We start from the raw sequence: 24,038 nt of genomic DNA, 5'->3' as shown, positions 1-24,038 counted from the left end.
TAAAAAAATACACCTTAAAGCGAAACGTCAGTCATTTTTTATGACCTCCTCCTCCACCTCCGGACCGCCAGCATCTCTTCCTGGTGAGAGCAGCCACTTCATCCTACGCGCATGCACGTGGGAACAAGCCCTAGATAAGGGTTGCAGAGGACGCGGCTGGCGTGCACGTGGAAACGAGCGTGCACAGAGCACACTGCGCAGGTGCAGAGCGGCGGATATAAACTTTCTTCAGCTGAAAGCCCGGTGGTTGCTGAATGGACACAGAGCAGGCTGCTGCTGGGGCACCTAAGCACTGTGGGGCATGGATATAGGCATTTAAAGACACAGCTACTGGTTATTAGGCTGAGCGGTGATGGCAGCATTATGTCACAAACTACGGTGAACGAGAGTGAACCACAACTGCGGTTAGGAAAAAGATTTCAATGCACTTCTCTATGTAATGTGATTTTCAGTACTGGACCCCAGGCGTCACTATAATCAAAGAAAAAGAGTTTGGGGGTTCACTACATCATATCTCTCACATATAGGAATGTATTGAGCTACTAAGGGAGGAGGTATTACTACATACCTACAACACCTAGCTTTAAAAAGGTATAGCGAACATGTTCTGTATTTCAGGCCAAGAGGCCGTATACTATAAATAACAAGTGTCAAGCACGTAGCATATGAGAATACTGTATGCAGATAGCATATACTTGAGAGATGCAACTGTAGATTAAATTGGTTTAAGAGTGTATGTCCCTTTAAGATATGCCACAGCTGTTATATGAATCCACAATAACTAATCCCAAGCAAGCTGTAGTTTAAATTTGAGCCAGGTTCAAATGCAGAACTAAGTAAATGCAATATGTGAACAGGGTAATTCTGGAGCAATAAATGCAACATGGTAAGGGTACTTATCCGTTTGTAGAGCATGAGAGTTCTTCAGCAATAGCATAGTATTATGGTAGCAATGGGATTAGGTAATGGAGGATCTCCTGGTGGTGGATATCTTAGGGTGTCCCTACAGCAACTGGGGTAAGGATGACAGCGTGGATCCAGGTAGAGGATACTTAGTAGAAATGAGCAGTAGCTTGATCGTAGCGTGGATCCGGGCTGCGATGGTTTACAGCAGAGGAGATAATATTGCCAGTAGTTTGATGGTAGCGTGGTCCGACTATGGCCGACAATAATAGAACGCCATACTGCGGGAGCGCAGTAAATATATAGGGAGAAAACAGATGCCTAGAATAGCGCTGATTACACACGGCTCTTCCACGTTCCACGCGGGAACGCACGCGGCGCCGGGAAATGACGTCAGTGCGCGGCACCGGGAAGTGACGTCAAAGCGCGATCGCCGAATGCGTTCCAAGGTGGAAAGCAATCGGCGACGACGCTTACACAATATAGCTGGACTGCAGCTCGGCAGTGGATTAGGTACACATATTGGGCCATATTCTCTCTAAATATCCGCCTGCTGCGCTTAGGGCACTTACACTCCGCTGTCCCAACTTACTGGAGCAGGTGTTGTATTCCCCAAACACTTGCTCCATAAGTTGGGACAGCGGAGTGTAAGTGTCCCAGCGTAGCCTGGCGGATCTCCAAGGGGTGTCTTCTATTCAAATGAAGTGCGCCCCCGATGCGAAAGAACTGGGCATGCGCCGGGCTGCAAAAAGCCCAGTGCGCATGCTCCAGTTCTCGGCGGAAAACGTCAATGACGCCGACGTGTGCGTCATTGACGTAAAGTCGTATTCAAGAACGACTTACGTAAACGACGTACCCGACGAAAAAACACGACGGGGACCCGACGCCATCCGTAACATGGCCTACGCGAGACTTGCGGAAACTTACCCCTCATATAGCAGGAGTAAGTTTCCGCTTACGCAAACGACGTTAGCGACGGTTACGCGACGCAAACTCGTTCGGGAATCGGCGTAGAAGGATCATTTGCATACGCAAATGACTCCTTCACGTAAATGCCATCTAGCGGCGGCCGGCGTCATTGCATTTAAGATCCGCCAGTGTAAGTGACTTACAGATGGCGGATCTTAAGTGTATCTATGCAAAAATGATTCTGAGAATCAGGAGCATAGATACACTGGCCAAAAAAGGGAGTTACGATGGAGTATCTGACTTACTCCATCGTAACTTCACTGAGAATATGGCCCATTGTAAGTACCTCAAATTTGTTTGCTTGTAGCGATGTCTTCCCGAAAGAAGGGGAACACAGCAGGAAGAAGCGCAAGGGTGCTGCTGTCAGGGTATGAAGATCCTAGTCACGCTTCCGTAGTGCTGTCATCCCCTGAGAGGCCAGAGGTGACTGGCCATCTAAGCCAGTACGGCTGTCGGGTATAGTGACTACTTCCAATGCTTCAGACTCTACATCGGTTACTAAGGACGATTTGGCATCAGCATTAGCTGGTTTGGAAGGCAAAATAGCCGGCATGATTGCTTCTATCTCCCAAACAGGGAAAAAGCAAAAAAGATCTCCTTCTCCTCCTCCTGACCTTCCAGCATTGGAGCAGGAATGGGCAGAGTATATAAGAGTTTGCCAGCAGTTGATGCTGCTAATTCCTCTGTGAATAAAAGCTTAACCTGTCCGGTAGACAACGCCCAGGTTTTTAAAGATCCGGTTGATAAAAAGCTTGAATTTTTACTTGGAGTTTCCTTTTCCATAGCTGGGTCGGCAGCACAACCTGTGGTAGCAGCTATAGGAATTGTGTCAGTCCTTAAAGGACCGGTTTAAACGAATCATTAAATATGTGCCTTCTCAAGGGGAAGCTGCTTGTGAATTGGCGGACCTGCCAAGGGCCTTATGCTTCGCGTTTGATGCTCTTAAGGATTCTATTCAGAAAGTGTCACGCTTTGCTCTCCTGTCTGCATATGCGCAGGATTCTTTGGTTAAAGAATTGGTCAGCAGAATTGCCCTGCAAAAAGCTATTGGCAGGTTTTCCCTTTCATGGGGAGCGTTTGTTCGGAGAGGATTTGGATAAATATATCCCGAAAATTTCAGGTGGTAAGAGTACACTTTTACCTGTTAAAAGAAGGAATAGGCTTCCATTTAAGCATTCTATTTCCCCGTCACCGGGTGCCTCAACCTCCAGGCAGTTTTGACGGCCTCTGCTGTCTGGTTCAAGGACCGGGCCAGAAAAAGCCCTGTGTTCAGAGGCCTGCCAAACAGGGTCCTAAGGCCTCCTCATGAAGGGGCACCCCCACTCATTCGGGTGGGGGGGGGAGGCTTCTGCAGTTTTCAGAGGCCTGGGGGAAGGGGATTCAGGACAGATGGGTCAATTCCACATTATCTCTAGGCTACAAACTAGAGTTCTGGGAGTTTCCACCATCTCGATTTCTAAGATCAAATGTTTCCAAAGACCAGTTAAAAAGAAGATCTTTATTCCAGGCGCTAGTTTAGGTCACAAGGTGTAATTGTAAAAGTACCGACAGAAGAGCAGTTAAAATCTTTTCACGGTACCAAAACCGAATGGAGATGTGAGACCCATTCTAGATCTCAAAAATCTGAATCCGTTTTGAAACATTCGTTCTTTTTGGATGGAGTCAATTAGATCCGTTGTGTCCACTCTGAGGAGAGGACAATTTCTAGCACCAATAGACATCAAGATGCATATCTGCATGTGCCAATTTACCTCCCTCACTAGAAGTTTCTGCAATTCGAGGTAGAAGGGCGGCATTTTCAGTTCGTAGCCTTACCCTTGATCACAAACATTCTGGCTCCGGTGTTAGCAAGACAAGGTATAACAATAATGGCAAACCTGGACGACCTATTACTTGTGAATCAGTCGGCTTACTTGTGTCCAACACGGTTCACTATTTGGAACACCTGGGTTGGGTTCTCAACCTAGAGAAGTCGGCCTTATGACCAGTGCAAAGGCTGGAATACTTGGGACTGATTATAGACACAATCCAAGAAAAGGTATTTTTGCTTCAGACAAAAGTCAGTGCCATAAGGGATCTTGTCCGGGTGGTCAAAGGAAAGATGGGACTTTCGATTCACCCTTCTATGAGGTTGCTAGGGAAGATGGTAGCCTTGTTCTAAGCAATTCCCTATGCCCAATTCCACTCAAGACCATTGCAGAACAGTATTCTGTCCGCTTGGAACACGAAAATCCAAATCTTGGATCTTCGTGTTCCATCAGATGTACCTGTCCCCAAGGGTGCGGCAGAGTCTCAATTGGTGGTTGGTAGCCAGAAATTTGAGAAGGGCAAATCCTTCCTGCCAGCAGCTTGGAAGGTGGTGACACTGGATGCCAGCCTCTTGGGCTGGGAAGCAGTTCTGGAGGAATCCACTGTCCAAGGGAAGTGGTCAGGAATTGAGAAAACCTTGCCCATCAATATCCTAGAGCAGGGCTCAAAATTTCAAGTCCTGAGCTACTAGCCAGGCCTCAAGGCATACTCACCACCAGTTGCCCCGCCCAACCCCTACCATATCCCGCCCCTAGACACGCCCTCATAAATTATCTCATGAAATGACACTTAAATGTTTTATGCAGAATTAAGTTATAAAAATAAATATTAACAACAACTTTATCCGTGCCCAAAAATGCAGCCTGCCCATGTCTACCAATGCAGCATGTGTCCCCAGTGCAGCAAAATGTCCCCAATGCAGCCAGATGTCCCCCACATCGCAGCCAGATGTCCCCCACATCGCAGCCAGATGTCCCCCACATCGCAGCCTACCTGTGCTGGGTAAGAGAGAGGAGCCGGAGCCGCCACCTGGTTGTTCAAAGCGCGGGGAACAGCTTTCAATTCAATAGCTGTTTTCCCTGCCACGAGCGTTGTATACAGCCCCTCCCCCTTGTCCGGGAAACTTTGATAGATAGATCACCCGTCCAATCCTGGGTGATCTGTCTCAAAGTGCTCGGACAAAAGGGAGGCGCTGTATATGACGCGCGCGGTGGGGAACACCACTATTGAATTGAAAGCTGTTCCCCGCGCTTTGAACAACCAGGCAGCGGCGACATCAGCGGCGACGTGTCTCTTCTCTCCCCCCCCCTGCTCCCAAGCAGCCCACACTCGCCAGCCCTCAAAATTTACTCGCAAAATGCGAGCAGGCGAGTGTAATTTTGAGGGCTGTCCTAGAGATTCGGGCAGCTTGACTGGCTCTAGTGTCATGGGTTGTCAGATTGCAGAGTTGTCCCATCAGGATCCATTCCGACAATGTCACAGCTATGGCTTGCATAAACCACCAAGGGGGTACCAGGAGTCAGGCGGCCCAGAAAAAGGCGGGCCATATCCTGACGTGGGCAGAAAAACGTGTATCTTTTTTCTGTCATCGGTTTTCATTCCGGGAGTTTAGAATTGGCAGGCAGACTAAGCCGCCAGCAGTTATCCCCAGGGGGAGTGGTCCCTACATCCTGAGATTTTTTTTTTTCAACCATTTGCCAAAAGTTGGGTACCCCAGACATCTGTTGGCATCCAGATTCAACAAAAAGTTGGACAGGTTTGTGTCAAGGACAATGGATCCGCTCGCATTCGGAGCAGATGTGTTAGTGATACCTTGGCACCAGTTTTCTCTGAATTATGCTTTCCCTCCAGTTCAGCTTCTACTGCGACTTTTGCGCAGGATCAGGGAGGAAGGGAAGCCAGTAATATTGGTAGCCCCAGCATAGCCCAGAAGGAATGCAGAGATTGTAAGATTGGCAGTGGGGAAACCATGGTCCCTTCCACTCCGTCCAGACTTGCTCTCACAAGGACCAGTATTCCATCCTGCCTTACAGTCGCTAAATGTAACGGTTTGGCTATTGAGGCCCAGATTTTAAAGGATCAAGGCTTTTCTGGCTCAGTGGTGACTACCTTGATAAATGCGAGGAAACCAGCTTCTAGGGTTATTATAGAATTTGGAAGTCCTATATTTCTTGGTTTGAGGCCAAAGAATGACATCCCTGAAAGTATGTCATAGGAAGAATTCTTGCAGTTGGGGGGGGGGGGGGGGGGGGGTAGAAATGAAGCTGGCTTTGAGTGCAATCAAGGGTCAAATCTCGGCCTTATCTGTATTTTTTTTCAAAGACCAATTGCTTTGCATTCCTTGGTCCGGGCCTTTATACAAGGGGCAGTTCATATAACTCCACCAGTTAGGCTGCTCTTGTGTCCCTTGGATTTGAATCTGATCTTGGCTGTTTTGCAGAGCCTTTTGAGCCTATTCAGCATATTCCTCTGATCCTTTTGACAAGGAAATGGTGTCAGTTGGCAGCTTTTTCTTGTAAAGGCACAAATTTGATTATTCATCAGGACAAGGTGGTGTTGCATCCTCATCCGGCTTTTCTGCCTAAGGTGGTGTCTGTCCAGCTTTCACCTGAACCAAATGTCACTCTACCTTCCTTTTTCCCAGAACCTCGTTCTGCGGAAGAGAGATTGTTGCATTCTCTCGATGTGGTGAGAGCTGTCAGGGTCTATTTAAAGATGACAGCTCAAATGCGAAAGACCAACTCTTTTGCTTGTGCTGCCAGAAGGGCCCAGGAAGGGACAGGCAGCATCAAAATCGACTATTTTGCAATGGATTCGCCAAGTTATAATTCAGGCTTATGGCTTGAAGCGAAGAGTTCCACCTTTTTTCGGGTGAGAGTGCACTCTACCAGGGGAGTAAGTGCCTCATGGGCAGTGCGTCATTAAGCCTCTATGGCTCAGATTTGCAAGGCCACAACTTGGTCATCAGCACATACATTTACAAAATTGTTATCAGATGGATGTAAGGCGGCAGGAGGATGCTGCGTTTGGGCGCAGTGTGCTGCAGACAGCAATATAGGTCCTCACACCTGATGGCAATACATTTTAAAATGTAAAAAAAGTATATACTCTTTATTGTTATCTAGTTGGACTTGCTGAACAAACAGGAAAACCGTGAAACATATAAACACTTGACTATATTGTTTTTCTTTGCTATAAAGGTTCTATTGATGATTTCCTTGGTGATCTTCTTGGCGACGATGGTAAGTGATTATTTTTGCTTCTACCTACAGTGTAATAAAGCTGAGACTACATATGACATGAATTGAAAGGACCCTGATCTGTACGTAAACTGCTAGAGTCTGCTGTTGTTGACTGGGACATACACACATATGAATGTTTTTTTAACCACTTGCTTACTGGGCACATATACCCCCTTCCTGCCCAGGCGAAATTTCAGCTTTCGGCACTGCGTTGCTTTATATGAAAATTGCGGTCATGCGACGTGGCCCTCAAACAAAATTTATGTCCTTCTTCTTCTTCTTTTTTTTTTTTTTACAAATAGAGCTTTCTTTTGGTGGTATTTGATCACCTCTGCAGTTTTTATTTTTTGTGCCATAAACAAAGAGCGAAATTGTTTTGAAAAAAACACAATGTACTAGATTCAGCAAAGAATTCCGCCGGCGTATCCATAGATACGCTGCGTAAATTCTAAGCTGCGCCAGCGTATCTACTTTCTGTATTCAGAAAGCTAGATACGCCGACATTAGCCTAAGATACGACCTGGCATAAGTCTCTTACGCCGTATCTCAGGGTGCATTCTCATGCTGGCCGCTAGGTGGCGCTCCCGTCGTTTTCGGCGGAGAGTATGCAAATTACCTAGATACGCCGATTCACAAACGTACGTGCGCCCGGCGTTCGTTTTTTTTACGTCGTTTGCGTAAGGCTTTTTCGGCGTAACGTTGTGCCTGCTTCTATGAGGCGCACTCAATGTTAAGTATGGGCGTTGTTCCCGCTTCGATTTTTTTATTTTTTACGTCGTTTGCGTAAGTCATTCGCGAATAGGGCTGGACGTAATTTACGTTCAAGTCGAAACCAATGACGTCCTTGCGACGTCATTTGGAGCAATGCACACTGGGATATGTACACGGACGGCGCAGGCGCCGTTCGTACAAAACGTCAATCACGTCAGGTCAACACACATTAACATAAAACACGCCCCCCCTTACACATTTGAATTACGTGCGCTTGCGCCGGCCCCATTTACGCTATGCCGCCGCAACTTACGGAGAAAGTGCTTTGTGAATACTGCACTTGCTCCTGTAAGTTGCGGCGGCGTAGCGTAAATTCGATACGCTGCGCCGCCGTTAGATTGCGCGCCCCTACCTGAATCTAGCCCAATATTTTTTACTTTTTTGCTATAATAAATATCCCTTTTTTTTTTTTTTTCTCAGTTTAGGCCGATACATATTCTTCTACATATTTTTGGTTAAAAAAAATCGCAATAAGCGTATAGTGATTGGTTTGCGCAAAAGTTATAGCGGCTACAAAATAGGGGATAGAATTCTGAAATTTTTTTTAATTTAGATTTTTTTACTAGTAATGGCGGCGATCTGCGATTTTTGTCAGGACTGCGATATTATGGCGGACACATCGGACACATTTTTGGGACCATTCACATTTATACAGCAAACGGTGCTATAAATATGCACTGATTACTGTATAAATGTGACTGGCAGGGAAGGGGTTAACACTAGGGGGCGAGGAAGGGGTTAAATGTGTACCCTGGGAGTGATTCTTACTGTGGGGTCAGGGGACTGACTGGGGGAGGTGACCAATCTGTGTCCCTATGTACAAGGGACACAGATCGGTCTCCTCTCTCCCTGACAGGACGTGGAGCTCTGTGTTTACACGCAGAGCTCCACATCCCTGCTCTGTCACTGCCGATCGCAATACTTTTCTGTGAGAAATACTTAATTTTCTGGAAAAAATTCTGGGGTGCCAACAATTTCGGCCATGACTGTATATGAATGTCCCTTGATCTGTTCTTAACCTTCAGTAATTTTTTCATCTAATAAATCTTCTGCCCTTGTTGTTTTAACTTTGGATAGTGAAACTTTTTTTCTGCCAGTAAATACCTTATACAGCCCACTTCTTATTTCTTGTCTGGTCATTTAGCCTAGGCTTATGATCTCTCTCTCTCTCTCTCTCTCTCTCTCTCTCTCTCTCTCTCTCTCTCTCTCTCTCTCTCTCTCTCTCTCTCTCTCTCTCGATGTGGAACTCCTCTCTCTCTCTCTCTCTCTCTCTCTCTCTCTCTCTCTCTCTCTCTCTCTCTCTCTCTCTCTCTCTCTCTCTCTCTCTCGATGTGGAACTCCTCTCTCTCTCTCTCTCTCTCTCTCGATGTGGAACTCCTCTCTCTCTCTCGATGTGGAACTCTCTCTCTCTCTCTCTCTCTCTCTCTCGATGTGGAACTCTCTCTCTCTCTCTCTCTCTCTCTCTCTCTCTCTCGATGTGGAACTCTCTCTCTCTCGATGTGGAACTCCTCTCTCTCTCTCTCTCTCTCTCTCTCTCTCTCTCTCTCTCTCTCTCTCTCGATGTGGAACTCCTCTCTCTCTCTCTCTCTCTCTCTCTCTCTCTCTCTCTCTCTCTCTCTCGATGTGGAACTCCTCTCTCTCTCTCTCTCTCTCTCTCTCTCTCTCTCTCTCTCTCTCTCTCTCTCGATGTGGAACTCTCTCTCTCTCTCTCTCTCTCTCTCTCTCTCTCTCTCTCTCTCTCTCTCTCGATGTGGAACTCCTCTCTCTCTCTCTCTCTCTCTCTCTCTCTCTCTCTCTCTCTCTCTCTGTGGAACTCCTCTCTCTCTCTCTCTCTCTCTCTCTCTCTCTCTCTCTCTCTCTCTCTCTCTCTCTCTCGATGTGGAACTCCTCTCTCTCTCTCTCTCTCTCTCTCTCTCACTCTCTCTCTCTCGATGTGGAACTCTCTCTCTCTCTCTCGATGTGGAACTCTCTCCCACAATTGGTGGTGACTGTGGGGAGTATGGATATTTTTAAAAGACTCTTGGATGTACATCTAAAAGGACACATATACAGGGATGTGGGAAATCATTATATAATAATGTAATATAATCATGAGCAGACTGCAGTTCCTCTTTAACCACTTGCCGCCCGCCAATGACATATTGACGTCGGCAAAGTGGTTGTAGAATCCTGACTGGACGTCATATGACGTCCTCGGGATTCTGAGCCGCTGGCGATCGTTGTTGCAGGGTGTCAGTCAGTCAGTCAGTCTGACACCCGCAACACTGATCAAGGTAAAGAGTCTCTCACGGAGACTCTTTACCACGTGATCAGCCGTGTCCAATCACGGCTGATCACGATGTAAATAGGAAAAGCCGGTAATCGCGAGTAGAGGAGAGCCGATCGGCTGCTCCTGTGACAGGGCGGGGTTTGTGCTGATCGATTATCAGCACAGCCCCCCCCCCCCCCGAGGATGCCCACTGGACCACCAGGGATGGCCATATAGACCACCAGGGATTAAAAAAAAAAAAAGGATGCCACCCTAGACCACCAGGGATGAGGAGGACACAAAAAATGGATGCCAATCAGTGCCCACAATGGGCATCACTGATTGACAGGCATTGTTTGGCACTGATTGGCATCCATTAGTACAACACATACAATAGTGCCCGTCCGCACCGCCTATCCGTGCCCGTCCGCGCCGCCTATCCGTGCCCGTCCGCGCCGCCTATCTGTGCCACCACATCAGTGCCACCTCATCAGTGCCCGTCAGTGCAGTACCATCAGTGCCCATCAGTGAAGGAGAAAACATACTTATTTACAATGTTTTATAACCGAAACAAAAAAAAGATTTTTTTCAAAATCTTTGGTCATTTTTTTTTTTGCAGAAAATAAATATCCCAGAGGTGATCAAATACCACCAAAAGAAAGCTCTATTTGTGGGTACAAAATGATAAAAATTTAGTTTGGGTACAGTGTAGCACGACCGCGCAATTGTCATTCAAAGTGCAACAGCGCTAAAAGCTAAAAATTGGTCTGGGCGGGAAGGTGTATAAGTGCCCTGTATGGAAGTGGTTAAATAGCTAGAGTCTGTCATGGTTAAGGACTTTATACAGGTCTGATTTTGTGTGGAAGGCAGAGGATAAGATCATGCTTGAAAATCATAACTGAAAAAAGACAAACACGGACAATGTAATATTTTCTGTCCATCTCCTTTACTGCTCATTATATTATTTTGAGATTCCTTTCTTGTTTGTGTGGTGTTATGTGTACAGATCCATCACCATGGACCTCAGCTTCTGCCAGCAAAACCCGGGCTGCACGTCTATCTATCACCACTAAGAAGTGAGTTACTATAATGTTTTCACCTTTTTGTTGGGTCTTTCTCTAAACACAGATATGCTTTGGTATTTATTTATGTTTTCATGTTACATCAGATCAACCCTTGATGAAGACTTTTTCAGAGAGATCGCAAAAGAAGCAGCTGAGGTAATTATAATATTTTGCAGGATATTGTGATAACCCTGCTTTTATACTTTTATCTGCGTTTATTAAATTAGAGACCAGGGGGTAGATTCACAAACAAGATACGATGGCGTATCTCCAGATACGCCGTCGTATATCTGAGTCCGGCCGGTCGTATCTATGCGCCTGATTCATAGAATCTCGTAACTGCATTTTTCCGCTGACCGCTAGGGGCGTGTATGCTGATTTACGCGTCGAAATATGTAAATCGGCAAGATACGCGAATTCACGAACGTACGCCCGGCCGACGCAGTACATTTACGCCGTTTACGTTAGGCTTTTCCCGGCGTATAGTTACCCCGTTCACGTCGAAACCAATGATGTCCTTGCGGCGTACTTTGGAGCAATGCACACTGGGAAATTCCACGGACGGCGCATGCGCTGTTCGGGAAAAACGTCAATCACGTTGGGTCAAGCCTAATTTACATAACACACGCCCACCTCTTCACTATTTGAATTAGGTGGGCTTACGCCGGCCTATTTACGCTACGCCGCCGCAACTTTCTTTTAAGAATACGGCACTTGCCTGTAAAAGTTGCGGAGGCGTAACGTAAATAGGATACGTTACGCCTGCACAAAGAAACGCCGATCTACGTGAATCTACCCCCAGATAGGTATGTGACTTGTAGTGCTGAAAAACTTTACCTAAAAGCTTTGATCCATAATCTGAGCATTTAAACCAAGGATACAAAACCGAAGACCTCCATCCAAACTTGTTACTTTGTTATAGATGAGTGATAAATGTTTGTTAATCATTAAAGGAGAAGTCCAGCCTGAGCTTGTTTGGCTGGGCTTCTCCTATGCATCACAGTAGTCCAATTCGTTTTGCATTCCTGTGACCCGTTTTCAGCAGAGGGCGGTCTGAAGTCACCAATATCATTCCAGGCATGAGTCATCCCGACTCAGAGAGTCTGATTTTGCCAAGTATCTGGACTGATACCCGTCTCAGCCTCTCAGTGAGCCGCTGAGATGGCCGCTCCCCGCCCCTCCACAGCTCAGCACTCCAGTGAGCGTGGAGGAGCAGAGCAGGAGACCTGCTGATTGACAGGCAGCAGCTCTCTGCTTGTGGATCTGAGAGAACAGAGACATTGGCGGTGATCGACTGCTCGGTTCTCAGTGCAGAGATGTCGGGGGACAGATGCAGCATCGGACCGATGCTGCATCCACATACAGTGCCTTGCAAAAGTATTCAGCCCCCTTGGTATTTTACGGGTTTTGTTGCCTCACAACCTGGAATTAACATGGATTGTTTGAGCATTTGCATAATTTAATTTACAGAACATGCCCACAACTTTGAATATGTGTTTTTTTTTTTTTTATTGTGAAGCAAACAACAAATAGGACAAAATAACAGAAAAAATCAATGTGTATAACTATTCACCCTCCTAAAGTCAATACTTTGTAGAGCCACCTTTTGCGGCTATCACAGCTCCAAGTCGCTTTGGATAAGTCTCTGAGCTTTGGATGAGCTTGCCACATCTTACCTCTGGGATTTTTGCCCATTCCTCCTTGCAAAACTCCTCCAGATTCTTCAAGTTGGATGGTTTGCGCTTGTGAACAGCAATCTTTAAGTCTGACCACAGATTTTCGATTGGATTTGGTGCTCCTAGGGATCATCAAAAATTTGGATATTTTTTTTTTTTTCTATAACCTAACCCTGAACTGTACTTCTCAACAACATTGTCCCTTACTTGTTTGGAGAGTTCCTTGGTCTTCATGGCAGTGTTTGGTTAGTGGTGCCTCTTGCTTGGGTGTTGCAGCCTCCTGAGGCCTTTCAAAAAAGGTGTGTGTGTGTGTGTGTGTGTGTGTAATATATATATATATATGTAATGACAGATCATGTGACACTAATTATGTGACTTCTGAAGGTAATTGGTTGCACCAGAGCTTTTTTGGGCTTCATAACAAAGGGGGTGAATTCTAACGCACATGCCAATTATCAGTTTTTTTTATTTCTGAAAAATTGTTTTATGTATATATTTTCTAATTTTACTTCATCAACTTAGACTATTGTATTCTGATCCATCGCATATAATTCAGATTAAAAAAACATTGAACTAAAGGCTGTAATGTAACAAAACGGTAAAAAGCCAAGGGGGTGAATACTTTTGCAAGGCACTGTAGGTAAGTATGAAACTGCAATAACCCCCAAACCCATACTTCTCTTTTAAATAGATTTTCTAACGCAGACAGTGTCAGTACCAGGATCTGACTTGGTATCAGCCCTATTGCAGACCTTGTAAAACAAAGTTCAAACTGGGAGAGAAAGAAGCAGCACATGGTGCTAACAAGGAGTATGACTGGTAGGAAATGGCAAAGTGACAGAAAGATGAGCTCAACAGTGGGCTGCTTCTCCTTTCACTGTCCAGTCACACATGCTGGGGGGGAGGGGACATGATCTACAAGTGTTGCTTAACTATAGCAGAGAAAAATCAGATTTTCTGTGCTGCCTGACAAAGCTCTGTGAATGGACAGAAATTCAAAACTGTTGGCAGGTAAAACAACTCCCTAATATGTATTTTATCTGTGTGTTTAACAGTGTGTGCAGATTTCAGTGGTCCCTCTGTACATGCCTCAAGGGATGCTGAGCTGTCAGTGCTCAAGCAGTCATTCCAGTGATCTGGGGATTATAAATCCATGCTCTTTTCCCTCTTCCCTGTGCAGTGCTTCCTGGGATGCATCAGGGCAATGCTCTTTGACGTGCTTACCAATCAAAATCGCTCAGGTTTGTCCCAGAAGAGTTGCACAGAGAAGAGTGGGGATTTCAAATACCCGGATAGTTGTAGCTGCTGTGTGTGTGTGCAACAGCTCAGTATTAGTCCACCTTTCCTTTTTTTTTTTTTTTTTTTTTTTTTTTTTATCAATAACAATTTTATTGGTCAAAGGCTCAAGTGTACATAACATACAGCCATTCAGTGCCTTAGGCACACAGGGACAACATAAAGAGAAAACACATTAACAGTGGCACAGGGAGTATACATTATCTCCGTCTGTCTGGTATTTGCCACTATTCCAGCTTGCCTATCAAAACCTGTGACGCCAACGTGGCGGAGCACAAGAGGAGGAGCCCCTCTTGATCAGTATGACAACCCCAGCCCGTTTTTGGGATCCCGAGGAAAGGAAGATCTGTGTGTAATATTTAGCGGCAAAAGCGAAGGAGCCTCCCTTATCGAAATGTGTCTCTTGAACCATAATGACATCTGCCCCTGACTGCCTAAACTCCCTCAGTGCCGTTTTCTGTTGGAATTTAGCCCGTGGACATTTAAGGATAGGACCTTAGCCATGAGGGGGGGGGGGGGAGTGGGATACTCACCAGTTGCGGGCGGAGCCGTCCATAGAGCCGGAGTCTGGGGTGGGCACCCCTCGGGAAGAGTTCCACGTGGATTCTTCGTTGCCACTCTGGAGCCTGTTGATGAGAATAGGGGAGGGAGAAGGAGAGGAAAACTAGAAGAGAGGGAGAAAAGAGAGAAATTGGAATCATAAACCCGTAACAAACTTCCTCAAACATTATCTGCGGTTCTTCAAGACCTATGAGGGTGCGTACGCCCAGGTCAGGACGGCTTCCCACGTGCTCCCCCAACCTGGCCCCCAGGGGGGGGGTCAGGGAAACACGGGGGAACCCAGTGTGGCCCCTCAAAATGGAGGGGCCCAGTGACATTCCTGTCAAAAAAAAAAAGCAAAATAAACAAAAAATAGAAGTCTAACTGAAAAATCTGAAAATAGGGGGATGAGACGTGAAGGGGCTCTCTCTAAGAGTCTCGGCCGAGAATCGCCCAGGATGCTATTTTAAAACTGTAGCTAGGGCAATTAAGGGGGGGACCAATTGTTGGGTAATGGCCAGGGGAAAGTTCTGTGAGGACGAATCAGAGTTCTCAAGATTTCCGGTGTAACGGAGCGTCGGGTGGATGTGCACCCGTGCCGGGGGGGTTGGGTCAGTTCTTCCTATGACGTGCGGGTTGACCTCCCCTGGTCCCCCTCTGGGGCGTTTAGGTGGTGGGACCTTCTGCCAAACCGTAGATGGCAGGGGTGGTGTGGCCACGAGATCCCTGTCCGGGAGCTGGGGGGCCTGAATGTCCAGGACATCGCAGAACGCTGGTACGTCTTCCGGGTATCTCAGGACTGCCGTCTTGCCCTGATTCTTGGCTGTAAGGCTGAATGGGAATCCCCAGCGATATGGAATATTTTCTTCCTGTAGAGTGCGCAGTAGCGGTTGTAGTAGCCTTAGTTTCTGTAAGGTGATGCACGATAGATCTGGGAAGAGCTGGATGGAGACCTCGTCCAGGGTTACTCTATGGGCGAGGTGGGTCTGACGCATTATTTCTTCCTTCAGGGGATAAGAGCTTAGCCTGCATATTATGTCTCTGGGTTTGGAGGTGGCCCTCTTAGGTCGTAGGGCCCGGTGCGCTCTGTCCATTTCCATGGGCTTAGTTGGGGGTTCACCTATCAGATTGTTGAACAGGGTATGTAGAGTGGAGTGAACATCCTCGGGCCCTTCATCTCTGGTACCCCCCGCACCCTGATGTTGTTCCTGCGCCCCCTGTTGTCCAGGTCCTCCACTTTCCGTTGCATGTCTCTAAGCAGTGTGCGATGTTCCGTTCCTTGATTTTGGGTCCCGTGAAGCGCTAAATTGTATTTTTATTGAAAAATAATTCAGGAAAATACATATCAAACCGTATTTTGAAATATCAGATTAGAAAAATAAGCATTTGAAAAATATAAAACCACAGAGGGAGTAGGGGGTAGAACATTAAAAAGTTAAATAGAAGCTATGTGTAGGATGCTTGTAGTGATTTCAATGGGAAGAACTCTATATAGAGCGGTCCCAATAATCCCATATCTTGTCAAATCTATCAACAGCATCCTCTACCATGGCTGTCATATGCTCCCTTCTACGTATATCATGGATAGCTTGTATAAGCTGTGCCTGAGTTGGAGGGGAGGCGGACAACCAACATGAGGGAATAGCTTTTTTTGCTGCTAGTAAGACATACCGTATTTTCCGGCGTATAAGACGACTGGGCGTATAAGACGACCCCCTAATTTTCCAGGAAAAATTTGGATTTTGGGATATACTCACTGTATAAGACTACCCCCTTCTTACTAGTCTTTCTGGAAGCATAGGGGGAGCCAGAACCGCTGACAGAAACAGGCTTTTTCAAATCTCACTGTGCCATTACATCACTTGCCCCTCACTGTGCCATCACTTGCCCCTCACTGTGCCATCACTTGCCCCCTCTCTGTGCCATCACTTGCCCCCTCTCTGTGCCATCACTTGCCCCCTCTCTGTGCCATCACTTGCCCCCTTTCTGTGCCATCACTTGCCCCCTCTCTGTGTCATCACTTGCCCCCTTTCTGAATAGCAGGCGATGCGATGCGGTGACAGTCTCCGTGCTGCGAGCGTCAAGGATTTAAAAGACGCGCCTTCTCCTCAGACTGTCCTGTGTTAGGCGGAACACAAATCTTCCCAGCAGCGCCTCTGTTCTTTGTTCCGCCTATCACGGACGTCTTCTCATCTCGTCCGAGGATGAGAAGGCATCTGTGATAGGAGGAACACAGAACAGAGGCGCTGCTGGGAAGATTTGTGTTCCTCCTATCACAGAACACACTGAGGAGAAGGAGCGTCTTTTAAATGATTGACGCTGGCAGCACCCGGAGACCGTACCCGGCTTATAAGACAACCCCCGACTTTGGATGCATTTTTTTGCATCCAGAAAGTCGTCTTATACGCCGGAAAATACGGTAGGAGGCCAATTTATTCGAAGCTTTTCCCAATCCAAGGATTGGGAGGCCCAGAAGGAGGGTGTACCGGATCAAGCTGGATGGGGGGATACTAAAATCTGCTGAAGCAAGGACATGACCATGGACCAGAAAGGAGCAATTAGTTCACATTGCCAAAAGATATGATTATGAGTTTACCACATCTCCAACATAGAGGAGAGAAGGAGGAATCATAATGGTGTAAAACCTCGAGTCCTATACCAAAAAAATAACACTTTAAATGCTGTCTCTTTTTGCGCCACACACTAGGATATTTTTTTTTTTTTAAACTTTTTTTTATTAGTTTTTCACAAGTACAAGTACAGTGGTCCAAAAAGTATTGGCACAGTAGTTGGAACAATACAGGCATATCATGGCACACAGAAATGCAACCAATTCACTTCCCTCCACTGCACCTCCCTCCCACAAACAAAGTGCCCTGTTCCCTCAACGGAGGAATCGGAGAACCCGTTACTTCCGGGTAACCCAGTCGGCCCGAACCTGGCCGCGAGTAACAGTTACCTTTTTTAGGTCAACCATAACCCATACACACTCCCACACACACACCCACAAACACGCTCACACACCCTCAATCATCCATCTGACCCAACCCCCAGCCCCCCCCCACACCCAGACCATCCGCCCCCGTCTTCCCAACAATCAACAGAGCACCCAGAGCCGCGCCCCCCTAATCCTTTTATGGCTGAGAAAGTGGGGTATCCCTCCAGAAGGAGTCAGCAATATCCAGCCAAGGTTGCCAGATCTTGCCAAACTTCTTAGGGCAGGCCCTGCCTTTATATATACATTTTAAATATGGGTAAAACCTTATTCACCATACGATACAACATTTGAATGTCCGGAGCGGACGCACTCTTCCATTGTAACAATATCAGTTTTCTGGCATAGAACAAAATTATTCGTAAAAGAGTCCGAGCATGCGTTGTAGGTACAGAGTCATTAAGCACCCCCAACAACCCGGCCTCCGGGGTGAGCGGAACCGGGAAGTGTAGAGTGTCCCCAAAAAAGGAAAACGGTTCCCTCCAGTACGCTCTCACACCAGGGCATGACCAAAACATGTGTAAGTAGTCGGCCTCGGTGGAGTCACACAGAGGACAGCAGGCACTGGTAATCAAACCCATACGGGCCAATCTGGCCGGAGTGTAGTGTAGCTGGTGAATAAATTGAAATTGTACATATTGGTCATTGGACCCAATCAAATCAAGAAAACAAACCTCCGAGGCCTCCTCCCACCCCTCCTCGGACAGCCCTGGGATATCTACCTCCCACTTCCGCTGAGCATTCAGGAAGGGTTTGACCCCTTTCGACTGAAGGCGTGAGTAAAATGTCGTAACCAGCTTCCCCAAATCTGAGTAAGACATGAGTGCCTCTAGAGGCGACTCCGTGAGCTCCTGGGTCAGACCCTCAAACTGAGATCGTATGGCGTGGCATCCTCAAAGGAAATAAGCTTGTCCTGAACAAAGAAATGCGTAACTCGTGTGACCCCCAATTGGGTCCACCACCCGGAGTCCGGGTGGCCCAGGAGCTCAGGGAAGTTCAAATTCTGCCATAGGGGAGCCCTAGGAGACGCCCCACCCGCATCAGTAAGCACCCCATTACCCTCATGCCAGGCCAACCAGCTAACCTCAATCGGGGAGCACCGCCCAGCCCTTGAACCAAGTAGGCCATCAACCAGCGAGTCCCTGGAGCCCTCCAGAGCGGTCAGTAGAGCGGTGGAACAGGACGGAGAGGCCTCCAGGAACCAGTCATAGACATATGTGAGCTGAGATGCTATAAAGTATTGTCTCAAATTGGGACACGCCAGACCCCCATCCAGCTTCGCAGCCTGGAGAGAGGCCCTGGCAATCCGTGGGCTTGACCCCTGCCACAGAAAAGTGAACAGGAGCGAGTCAATTTTTGTAAAAAGTTTCTTCAATAAAAAAACCGGGGATGCCCGGAACACATACAAAAACTTGGGTAGGTAAATCATCTTAAAGATATTTATACGGCCTATGAGATTAAGTGGTAGAGAAGCCCAGGTTTTAAGCCTGGTCTCCATATGGGACATGATTGGGGTAACGTTAAGAGTTTCAAAAGAAGCCATATCCGCATTAATATAAATCCCCAAATATTTAAAAGTAGGTTGAATGGAGAGTTTAGATCTAGAGAGGTAAGAGTAGTCAAGTGTAGGACCTATAGGGAATGCCACCGATTTCTCCCACCCCACCCTCAGCCCAGAGACCTCACCGAACTCCTCCACCACGCTCATCAGGGATACAAAAGACCGCTCCGTGCCATCCAGGTAAAATAGGGCATCATCTGCGTAGAGAGAGATCTTCTCCGAGAGGGGGCCATAACAGATGCCACCCACCTCCGCCGTCTGCCGCACCGCCAGAGCCAGTGGCTCAATGGCCAGAGCGAACAGGAGCGGCGAAAGCGGGCAGCCCTGCCTGGTGCCCCTCTGTAGAGTGAAAGCAGCAGATACATCTCTGTTAGTGCACACCCTGGCTCTAGGGTTGGTATAGAGCAAACGGACCCACCGAATAAATTGGGCGCTAAAGCCCATCCGGTGCATGGCCTCCCACAGGAAGGACCAGTTTACCGTGTCAAAAGCCTTCAACACGTCTAGAGACAGCACCAGGCCACCTCTTTTAAGGGACTCTGCCATGTGAATGTGTAGGTAGAGACGTCGGATGTTATCGTATGTACTCCTCCCAGGCATGAACCCTGCCTGGTCCCTATGAATAAGGTGAAGAATAACCTTCTGCAGTCTCAGGGCTAGAATTTTGGCGAGCACCTTTACGTCACTATTTAATAGGGATATGGGGCGATACGACCCACATAACAGCTTATCTTTGTCGGGCTTAGGGAGCACCACTATCAGGGCCTCACGCATGGAGGAGGGAAGCTCACCCTCCTGCAGCGCCTGCCCAAACAAGGAGTGCAACCTCTGCGCCATGTCCTCTGCATAATTTTTATACCACTCGGCAGGTAAGCCGTCCAACCCAGGGGCTTTGTTGGGGGGGAGTGAAAAAATAGCTTCAGTGACCTCCTCTACAGTAAGGGGTTTGTCCAGAATCGCTACGTGTGATTCTTCCAGGATCGGGAATTGGAGAGATTCAAGGAATCCCAATGTATCCACCTCGTCCGGGGGGGGCGGGGCGGTATATAGGTTCTCATAGAAGGTCTGAAAGGTTTGGTTTATAACTAAGGGGTCCGAAGTGACAGAGCCATCCAACAACCAAATCTGAGGTATCGTCCGATCCACATATTCCGTGCGGGATAGATAAGCCAGCATCTTACCATTCTTACCACTGTGTTCCAGTAGCCTGGCCGACAGATACAACTGCTGCTTCCGCGTCACCTCCACCCTGTGAAGGTCCAGAGCCCTGTGCGCCCCCACCAGGACCCCGTGGGAATCCGGGGTGGGGAGCGCAGAGTATTGGGCCCTGGCGTTCTCCAGGGAGGATTCCAGGGCCAAAAGGGCAGCCCGGGAGGACCTTCTGTGCTGGGCAATATTAGAAATATATGAACCCCGCACTGATGCCTTAAAAGCATCCCATGTGGGGCCAAAGGAAGCCGTACCAGCATTATCCCCCCAATAGTGGGACATTTCTTGCCGGACCGGCTCCTGGAACTCAGGAGTGGAGACCCAGAGAGGACTGAGCCGCCACACCCGAAAGGAGGGCCTGTGTCCCATCACCATCTCTATAGAAAGGGCAGAATGATCTGACAGTGTCTGGGGTAAATGGGAAACTGTCCGTATATTGGGAAGCAAGTCAGGGGTCCCCAATGCATAGTCCAACCTGGAAAGAGTACGGTACATTCGGGACTGACATGTATATTCCCGGGTCCCGGGATGGCTGAGCCTCCATAGATCCACATAGCCAAAGGTGAAGCACCACTGGCTAAACAGCTTAGAGTCATACTGGATGGACCTCAAGCGGTCCCGAGCTGGGTCGAGCACCGAGTTGAAGTCCCCCACTATAAGAGTAGCCCTCACCGGGAGGGTGGCTAATTGTACACTCAGGTCTGTAAAAAGATCTGCCGTGACGGGGGGGGAGCATACACCACTACCAACAACAGCGGTGTGGCATGCACCGTGCATTGAAGAAAGACATACCGACCCTTGGGGTCCGACACCACCCTCTCACAGGAAAATGGGAGGCCCTTCCTTACCAAAACGGATACCCCCCGTGCATAACTAGAGTAGGTGGAGTGATACCCGTACATGACCCAACATTTTTTCAGTGCCATTACCTTTGACCCCAGTAGATGCGTTTCCTGCAGACATAGTAAATGGGGGTTGTGCACCTTGAGGAAGTCAAACAATAAGGCTCTCTTAAATTTGGAGTTTAACCCCCTGACATTCCATGAGATACATCTTATCACCGACATGTTAAAGCATTGAAAATAACACATAAGCAAATCAATCAGCAATTTCCCAATCAAGGCATATGGGGGGTAGAGAGAGGGCCAGGAACACTCACACACCACACTCATCACCTCATACAACACTGCAAACACACCCCCAAGCATACACAGTATGGGCAACAGCCCAACACACATAACCCCTGCCAGACCCCAGAAACAAGGGGCTGGCTTTACCCCCGAACTGCATGTAAATGCTAGGAACATGGCCTTCCGCAGACAAGCCAGCAAACTCAATAGGAACAGTCAGTTAGCATAGTAGCTAATGCAAATGTAAGAAAACAGAACAGTTATTAGCAAGTAGTAGCAGCACAATTTGCCTTTGAGATCTGTGTCCTCTTGCCACAGCAATTATCTGAAACCTTGTGTCCCAGGAGCTCTCCAGTGGAGCGGGGTGCCCCCCTCAAAAAAAAAAACAAACAAAAAGAAAAGAACCAAAAAAGGGAGAGAAAACCCCTGGGAACCTCAAAAAAAGGTGGAAAATAAAACAGATAGGTAGAAGAATCAGGTGTCGGGTGCCCTGTCAGACACACGGCCAGGCTGATGCAGGGATTCGAACCAGGACAAAGCGTTGGCTGGGGTTTGGAAGAAATGCACCTGGCCCTGGTGCACTACTCTCAGCGTCGCGGGAAATAACATGGAATACTGCATGGTCTTCTCCCTCAGCTTCTGCTTGACATGTTGGTACTTGGCTCTGGAGGCCCGGACAGCAGGGGAGTAATCGGGGAAGAGGGACACCGATGCGTTGTTGATCTTCAGGCTCCCTTTGATTCGGGCAGCTCGCAGGATAGAGTCCCTGTCCCTATAGTTAAGGAGGCGCATGATCATGGTGCGAGGGGGGCCTCCAGCAGGCAGCGGCCTGCCAGGCACTCTATGGGCCCGCTCCAAAACAAAGCAGGGGGACAGGCAGTCTTTCCCAAATTCCTGGGTGAACCAACTCTCCAGGAAAGCAACCGGGTCGGATCCCTCGACCCGTTCAGGAAGGCCCACCAAGCGCAGGTTATTTCTGCGCAAGCGATTCTCCAAATCGTCCATTTTGTCCTCTAATGACCGGAGTTTTGTGTTCTGGGCCTTAATGTTAGGAAGGATTGGGCCTACAGTGTCTTCCAGGTCACTAATGCGGCGCTCCGTCTCTGTCACCCGGTCCCGCATCTTATGCATGTCCTGGCGCATTATAGTAATGTCCAGCTTTAGCTCTTCCATCTTCCCCATAGTGTCAGAGTGATTTACCTTCATGAGTTTGAGGACCTCCAACAGCGTGGGCTCCGGTTCCGGGCCGTCCTCCAGGCCATCCTCGCTGGGTGATCCAGGAGCAGGCAGCGCTGGTGTAGTGGAGGTCCCGGGAGAGGGTGGGGGAGACGTCTCGGGGTCCTCTGCAAAAAGCTCCGGCGTGGATGCCAATGAGGAGAGCGGTGCAGCGCTGCGGCGGCCATCATGGCCGGAGCGCGTGGTGATGTTCATCCTGGCCGCGGGCTGATTTTTGCGCCTTCCCATCCACCAGAATCCTCTGAAAAGTATCCCAGGGGCTTCCCCAAGGAAATTGCAAGGTTAGTAGTCAGTTTTAGAGGACAGATTAGCAGGATGGCGCAGGATTGTTCAGAGGGATCTCGGAGCTGCTAGCAAAGACGTCTGCTCACATGCTGCTCCAGGCCACGCCCCCACACCAGGATATTTTAGAAGTTGAGGTCCAAATTTTAGCCCATGGGGGGTAGAGATTTGTTGTTTTCTAAGATGCGACCATTTACACATGTATGAGTGGGGTTCCACGGAGAGAGGGAGATTCTTTTGTAGGATTTGGTATATAGCAGATATTAGTCATGTTTGGTATGGTCTCTGAGAACAAATAACTTCAAAGTGTGTAGGTTTGGTTAGAGTAAGAGAGGGCGAGAGTGTCGTTAAATAGTGGGTTATTTGGAGATATGAGAACAGCAAATGGTTTGGAATTTGGCTTATAGATTGAAGGTCCTGAAAGGAGCAAAGTTTGACAGGATGAACAAAATGTCAGAGTTGGAACAGGCCTGCCTTAGCCCAGGGGAACATCCGAGGGTGGGAAATATTATCGGGGAGTAAGGGAATTAAAGAGTACATTAGAAAGGGGGGGACAAGAGGATGCCAAAGAGAATTTGGTGTGACAGGATCGCCAAATCCTGAGTGAGAACAGCATAGGGCCCAAACAGAGGTCATGGAGCTTGGGATCCGAGAATAATGCAGATGACCATACAAGGGAACATGGATGAGTTGGAAACGGAGAGCCCATCTCCATCTCAGTCCATCGATTCGGGGGTTGCAAACTAGACCAGAACACCACCGTACGGAGGTGGGAAGCCAGGTAATACTTGTGAATATCCAGAGCACCCATACCTCCCTGACCTCTGGGGGGGGGGGGGAATATAACCGAGCTGGCCACTCTGTGCCCCCACATTTACATTTTTATTGTGAAGTAAACACTTTTGCTGCCATGACCATAAGGCTTATGTGGAAACAAGACCACTTCCAGCTGGCCAGCTCTGTAAGTCTTATGTCCATGGCATTCCCCCCTTCTGCTATTCTGGGATTATGTTATGTTTTTTGAAGGGTTTGCCTGTGTTTTTTATTTATTTTTTTCTATCCTATGCTTTTTCTAATGACATCTTCTAATCCTTCTTTTGTTGTCCA

At 47.9% G+C, this 24,038-nt stretch overlaps 1 protein-coding gene across 4 annotated transcripts in view; it reads left to right on the top strand.

Annotated features, from left to right (window-relative positions):
• Positions 1 to 24,038, top strand: part of FBF1 (Fas binding factor 1) — a 145,834-nt gene that overhangs the window by 1,927 nt on the left and 119,869 nt on the right. For 3 of the 4 annotated variants that reach the window (XM_040329970.1, XM_040329971.1, XM_040329968.1), the window contains exons 3-5: positions 6,882 to 6,923; positions 10,949 to 11,018; positions 11,111 to 11,162. In XM_040329970.1, coding sequence (XP_040185904.1) covers positions 6,882 to 6,923; positions 10,949 to 11,018; positions 11,111 to 11,162 — 164 coding nt within the window. Of the gene's footprint in view, positions 1 to 736; positions 887 to 6,881; positions 6,924 to 10,948; positions 11,019 to 11,110; positions 11,163 to 24,038 lie in introns of those variants that run through there. The other variant, XM_040329969.1, reaches the window with a different exon arrangement.

The sequence above is a fragment of the Rana temporaria genome, chromosome 12 (genome assembly GCF_905171775.1).
Source record: "Rana temporaria chromosome 12, aRanTem1.1, whole genome shotgun sequence".
Lineage (NCBI taxonomy): Eukaryota > Metazoa > Chordata > Amphibia > Anura > Ranidae > Rana > Rana temporaria.
Note: the sequence above shows the minus strand (reverse complement) of the source record. Positions and strands in the feature narration are given on the sequence as shown.